The sequence below is a fragment of the Mastomys coucha genome, unplaced genomic scaffold, assembly GCF_008632895.1.
Source record: "Mastomys coucha isolate ucsf_1 unplaced genomic scaffold, UCSF_Mcou_1 pScaffold9, whole genome shotgun sequence".
NCBI lineage: Eukaryota > Metazoa > Chordata > Mammalia > Rodentia > Muridae > Mastomys > Mastomys coucha.
In genome coordinates, this window is record NW_022196915.1 from 18,125,843 (window position 1) to 18,132,903 (window position 7,061).

General features: G+C 43.9%; 1 protein-coding gene across 7 annotated transcripts in view; it reads right to left on the reverse strand.

The window, feature by feature from the left end:
- Colq (collagen like tail subunit of asymmetric acetylcholinesterase) overlaps window positions 1-7,061 on the reverse strand; it is a 56,131-nt gene that overhangs the window by 11,365 nt on the left and 37,705 nt on the right. For all 7 annotated transcript variants that reach the window (XM_031362103.1, XM_031362101.1, XM_031362104.1 and 4 more), the window contains 2 exons: window positions 6,557-6,637; window positions 2,000-2,105 (listed from right to left, as the gene is read on the reverse strand). In XM_031362103.1, coding sequence (XP_031217963.1) covers window positions 2,000-2,105; window positions 6,557-6,637 — 187 coding nt within the window. The remainder of the gene's footprint in view (window positions 1-1,999; window positions 2,106-6,556; window positions 6,638-7,061) is intronic.

The window sequence follows — 7,061 nt, forward strand, 5'->3', positions numbered from 1 at the left end:
GAAGGAAGAAAGGAAGGAAGGAGAGACAGATACAGAGAGATGGGGTGGAGAGTACTTAGTAGATGAAGGCATTTACCAAGCCTGATGACCTGGGTTTGATCCTCAGAACCCACAAGGTGAAGGAAAGAACCAATCAATAAGTTATCCTTTGACATCCACATGCATGCTGTGGCACACACATTCACACACAGACACACAGACACACACACACACACACACACACACACACACTAATGGACTAAAAAGGAAAGGGAGAAAAGAAGGAAGGAAGAAAAAGAAAGAAAGGAAGAAAGAAAGAGAGAAGGGGAGAGGGGAGAGAGAGAGACAGAGAGACAGAGAGACAGAGGGGGAGGGAGAGAGATATATCATCAATGGCAAAAGCCATTCGAGAAAGAACAGTGCATCCTGTTGGGAGAGGAAAATGGGCATACCACACCCCCTCCCAATTCAGGAGAAAAGGAACTAGACGTCAGGGAAGGAAAACAAAACTGCTGGCTGCTAAATCTCTGGGTTACAATTCTCAACTGACTGCACAAACATGGTTTTTTGAGAACTTGCTCACAGTCCCCAGGCCCAGGAAGGAACCAGAGGTCTGATAGGGCCATGTTTGTGACTACACAAAAGCACAACGGGATCAGTAAGGTCTTAGTTTGCCATCCACCTTCATATGCATGTGCCCCACTACCATTCTCCAGAATCCTCAGGGTTTTAGCCCTAAACACTCCAAGGCCCAATAACGTTCTTCCCACAGGCAAACCAGGCTGCCATCCTGCTGTCAATCCCTGATTAGTACCTCGTGGCTCCAAGGATTCTCTGTCCTGAGATGCTGTGATGCCCAAGCACAGCTTGAGACAATGGTCCTCAGGTATCCATGGACACCAAACTAAACAAGAGGTGGGGAAGGTGTAGGCCAAAGTGGAAGGATCCTTCCCCAGTGTGTTCCTGCCATAGTTTACCAGGATTTTCACCTAATCGCTTTTGCTTTTGTTTGTTTGTTTTACAGGGTTTTTCAGTATAACAGCCTTGGCTGTCCTGGAACTCACACTGTAGACCAGACTGGCCTCGAACTCACAGAGATCAGCTTGCCTCTGCTGGGTTTAAAGACATGCACCAACACCACCTGGCTTTTTACCTACCTAACCTTTTTTTGTGGCAGTTAGAAAGGTAGGAAAGGAAAAAAACTCAAGAGTTTTTAGTGAGACTGATTCTTCATGGTTCTTGACAAGATAGAGTCTCAGAGTAAACTTCCCTTTGATTTAAGGGATCTAACAGAGCAGGACATTCCATGACAACCTCACTATGTGGTGGCAAGCATGTTCCTATAAATACAGTAGAAGGAAGGCATTGTGGAATTTTAAATATCTCTGTTTATTATGAAAAAGATGTAATTACAGTTGTGATTCCTTTTGTATAGCTGAAGATTGACCTAGGAATGTCATCATTATACAGGTGAGGTGCTTTAAAAAGCCTGCCATTGAGCTGACAAAGGAATAAAATAAAGGACTTAGCTAATCAAATTAAATGGGTAAAACAAGGTAGAAACATACCTATTTCATCTTTAGTGATCAACTCTTAATTTCTTTTTAACAGTTCCTTCCAGTATACCCAATATACCCAATGCAAATAAACAATCTTTCACCACACTGTGTAAGACAGAAAAATCTGTAATGCCTTCTGGGTTTAAGATAATGTTTGGAGCCATGAAATATGTGAAAAAGATTGTAGTTGATGAAATAATTGGTACCCTTTTCACTGAAAGTATCAATGACATTACCAATGTAATTTATCCTCTTTACTTCCTCTGTGTGTTCTCCAGAATGTTAAAACAAAGTTCAGTGGGCCAAATCATAGAGAAATTAGGAAGATATGCAAAAGAGACTCTGGAGGTTTCTAGCAAGAGATACAAAGCAGAGCTTTGTTGGCATCTCCTTGTGGCCTCTCTGGGAGACATAGTTGGGAGTGCTACTGTGTAGATCAAGTGAAGTTGCATAAGTCTTACCTGCAGATGGCGGGCCTGGGGGCCCTGGAGGACCTTGACGACCAGGTTGACCAGAAGGCCCAGGCTTGCCTGGTGGGCCCATAATCCCACTGTCTCCCTTCTGACCCTAATAGAGAGAAAGATGGAACCCATTGTGATATCATGGCATGACAAAGTTCTTCCTCCACATTGCCTCTAAGTCAGAGACCACCCTGCTCAGAAAAGCGAAAGCTTGTGGTGGACTATCACTGGTCTCCAGCACCCCGCTCCTGAGACAAACAGAACAAGCAACCTTTGCAAGTTTGATGACCTCACTAAGTTCATTATCTATTATAGAAACGTGGCACAGGACCGCAGAACCAATTTACCTCACCCTGATATGAGTTAGGGAGTGGAGTTTCAGACCAGGACCTGTGCAATGCCTAAAGTTCAGGTGGCCAAGTTGAACCTATCATTTAAGTGTTTACCTACATGCTAGGGTTATTTTTGTTCCATCAGAAGAGTTGTTTCTACCCACAGACTTTCCGTTACTATCTTAGTAGAGACCCCACTCTTTACTGAGCCCTAGAAGCTGGTCATGGCCTGAGTCAGAGGGTTTGGTGGTGGTGATGATGATGTCTTTTTTTTTTTTTTGTCAAAAAACACCATGATTCTTGGCCCATTTCTCAAACAAAATTCTCTTCAAACTCCAAGCTCTTCCTTATGCTCCTCTACGTTCAGTTTTAAACTCTGATGTCTCAGCAGCAAGATCTTCTCAGGCAACACTGGTGTTCCTCATCACATTCTCTTAAAGCATTCTTCTTCAAGCTGAGTGGTGAAGTACATGCCTGTCATCAGAACACTCAACAGGCTCAGGCAGAGGGATTGCTACTAGTTTAAAGGCAGCCTGAGATACATAGTGAGTTCTAGTTCTAAGCCACCCAGAGCTATAGTGTGAAACTCAGTCTCAGAAACCACACACACACACACACACACACACACACACTGGTTCTTCTAGCATTTATTTAAGATCAGTGGTCATAAATTATTGTGTGATCATTTAATCTCTGTCTCCCCTGGAGACATAAGTTCCATGTAGTCTAGAATCTACCATGTTCATCTTCTCTCCCCACACTAAAGGAAGGGGGAGACTGAAGTTGGCAATGAATGGGGAGGAACTTTTGACAATCTGTCAGTCAAGATATTTTCCCTTGACTGTGAGGCCCTGGGTAACTCACAGTATTGCTTTGTACCTTGGTTTTTATCTTCTCTAAAGTAGGGCCAGTAAATAGGCACCTGCCTAGGTTCTGTGAGGTTAAAGATGGCAGGAGTGAAGATATGGCTTGCCAAGAGTGAAGAGTGATGGGGAAACAAGCCCCAGTGGCTGGCCAGGGTTCATCTTCTCTCATGGGGAAAGGAGTTCTGATCTCCTAGAGCCCTTTGGAGATCCTAGTAGGGAAGCACAACTTCTATACTCCTGACCAAACAACAGCCCTCTATTGTAGATGGTCGTCTTCCTTATCCAATTGTGCAGCTTTGGAAGAAACACGTGAACCAGTGAGTTCCCTCCTCAACAGCCAGATCATCTAAATCAACCATGATGATCATCTGGATGACAACTGTCCCTCACACCCAAGAAGCCCTGATATCTTAAAGAGACTCACACCCTATAGCTACTCTGTTTCCAATCACCACATTGATTCAGTGAGATGCTGTCCTGCCAACATGGCCTCTAGAGACTTTCCTATACTTGTCCCAGGGAAGCCATGAGGTTGGTTTGTTTCCAATTCTACTCTCACAGAGGACGCTGTTAATCCTTAGGCTAGGGTGAAGTATGCCGAATGGTAACCAAGATGGGTCCCAGAGTGGCAAAGGAAGTCACACCAGCTTAATATAGCCAGCAGGGCTTGTTTTTCTAACAGCTAGGCCAGCTGGCTCTGAGCTCAGGAAGTGCACAGCTTGAAGGAGCTGGAAACACTCCTTGACTCTGACACCAGTGGCAGAGGAATCTTCTGCTTCAATGGTCATTTGTGTGGAAAGTGCCATGTCTTTACAGGAGGTTTCCCTGAGCCAAATTAAAGGGAAAGCATTATTTATTCCTTTTTTTTTTAAAGATTTATTTATTATATGTAAGTACACTGTAGCTGTCTTCAGATACTCCTGAAGAGGGTGTCAGATCTCATTACAAGATGGTTTTGAAGCCACCATGTGGTTGCTGGGATTTGAACTCAGGACCATCAGAAGAGCAGTCGGTGCTCTTAACCACTGAGCCATCTCTCCAGCCTGCATTATTTATTCTTTATCTGCTGTGAACTTAGGAGGTTTTTCTTCAGGAAGTGATTCTATGTCCTTAACCAGAGATTTTGTTTTTTCCTTTTCTTTTTGTGTTGCGGGGTGGGACTCAGGGCCTTCTGTACACCTGGTAAAAACTCTACCACTGGTCTATATCCCCACCCCATGAGGGGTTTTGGGATCAAGTCAACGGCAGCTTTCTTGGAGACAAGTCTGGTGTGACCTGAAGTCTGAGGATCCTCACTTCAGCCTCAGGGAAACAGCCAACACATGGGAAAAGCATGTCCTCTCAGTGTTACCTATGGTCTGGGCGGACCTCCACACAATCTATTGCTTCCTTGTTTATTAGAATATGATGCAGGTATTTTTAGAAGATGTCTAGAAATTCATTAATTTCTACAATAACAATAAGCTGTACACATTATGATTTTAAGTTATAAGGACAAAATATCTACGTATTGGACATGAAAGAAAAGAAATAATTCTGAACTACATGTAATCCCAGCATGTTTGAGGCCAGAGTTTGAGGCCAGCCTGGGTTACATGAGACTCTGTCTCAAAGCAACAAGTACATAATAAATGGATAAACAAATAAAGAAATCTTAAAATGAAAGAAGAAAGAATTATGGAGAGCTATAATGCCTAGGTCAGGTCATAGCCAATAACAGGATGGAGATAAAAAGCCAATGAGCTAGATAGAGTTGAAATATTCTCATTACAAGGAAACGGTACAAAATCGGAAGTCATAGGTATGGCTAATAACTGGATTTGGTCACTCCACAATGTAGGTACATACATAATTATATCACCATCTACCCCATAAAATTTGGTAACAACTAAAAATAAGTGTTTTATATAGGTGCTCAAATAACATTTTCTTCTACCATACTCAAAATCATTAATATTAAAAAGTATACATATTACAAGTATACACATCCCAAGTATAAATACTGATTTTCAACAACCAAGATTATTTACATAAGCTGACTTGTATCTGGGTTTGCAAGCAGAGGCCAAAGATCAACATTAGGTGGCTTCTATTGTTCCACACCTTATTCTAAGGCAGGGTCTCCCACTGAACCTGCAGCTCGTGGAATTGGACAGAGTGATTGAGACTCTGTCTCCCTAATGCTCAGATTACAAGTGTTGAGCTGCTACACAGGTCTTTTCACATGAATGCTGGGATCAAGCTCAGTCCTCATGCTTACACAAGAAGAACTTTACCCACCAAGCCATTGCCCCAGCCCCTAAATAAAGCTGGATTTCAAATCTATTCAGGAAAAAAAAAAAAAGGCTGCTGGGCAGTGGTAACATGTGCACTTGGGAGGCAGAGGCAGGAAGATTTCAGAGTTCAAGGCCAGCCTGGTCTACAGAGTGAGTTCCAGGACAGCCAGGGCTACACAGGGAAACCCTGTCTCAAAAAACCAAACAAAACCAAACAACAAAAAAGAAATAGGCAGCAAAGTTATGATGATGATGATGATGATGATGATGATGATGATGATGATGATGATGATGATAATAATAATAATAATAATAATAATAATAATAATAATAATGATGCAGATGTAGTAAAGGCCAAGGTCACCCTATGTTACATAGTGAGACCCTGTCTTAAAACAAACAAACCAAAAAACCAGCCCCCTCTCCCACCACTCAAGAAAAGGTGACATAGCTCATCTCTCAGATGCATCTATCCATGAGTAAAGGGGCTAGTTTTCCTGTGAGCACTTAGCACAGTCCTTAAGCCAGTCCAGGAATGCAAGCCCTCCTCTTCCATTTCCCAGCTCTGGAACCTTGCTTGCCCTGCTGACAAGGGAGCTCAGAGTGAACAACTTCCCTAAACTCCTAACAAGCCCAGGGAAGAGGATAGCTTCCAAATTAGGGGCTTGGGTAGTGAGAACCGTCACCAGGGCCCAAAAAGATCTACTAGCAGCAGGGAAATGCCTAGGCTGTTCTCTAAAACTCCGTTTATACCTGGTACACGGGGCAAAATAGCAGGTTTTCTGCAAAATGACCTCGACCTCCTTCCCTTCCCAGTTGCTTCAGTTAAGACGCATGTGTTCCTATGAACCAGGTGAACTCAGGTCTCTCTTGCTTCTGACCTTGAGCGGAGCCTGTAACCTTGAACCATGTAGGCTGGGAGAAGCCTCAAGGTTGGTCAATAGTGAGGCTGCTCTGGTCATCAACCCTGAGGATGCTTGGATGCAGGGCTGTGGGATGTCTCTAGTGGACTACTGCATGATGCCCCACACATCTCCAAGCCAGTGGGTGTGACCTCACTGGAGTCAACCCTGAGGCCCTTACCTGCTTGCCTCGTTTTCCTGGTCTTCCTGTGGGGCCTCGGTGTCCTGCTAGCCCAGACTCTCCCTTTGGACCCATTTCACCCTGGGGAGAAGAGAGGAAAGTGAGAGACAGAGTAGACACATCTATGCGGGTCTCCCCTATCACCGACTGCCAGCACCTCCTCTTCATACTGTGTCTTCCCCAGCTAGGGCTGTCCTGGGAGCATGGGAGACTGGTGAGCTCATAGCTGAGGATCAGTAAAGAGAGAAAGAAGGCAACCAGAGTGTGGCTTAGTGCTCTAAAGCCATAGGTGCTCTGGTGGTCAAGTGGAAGAGACAGCCTGGTCCATAGTGGTCAGTGATAGCTCCTGCATTTCAGTGAGCCTGTGCCACTCCTGTCTGGGGAAAGGCTTTCTTGTCTAGTTGAACAATTACATTTTTAGTTTATGATGTTTGGGAACAGTCTTTTCTGATGTAATTCTGGGTATGCTTCTGATTCTTATTTAGGATTGTATAGCTCTCCACTT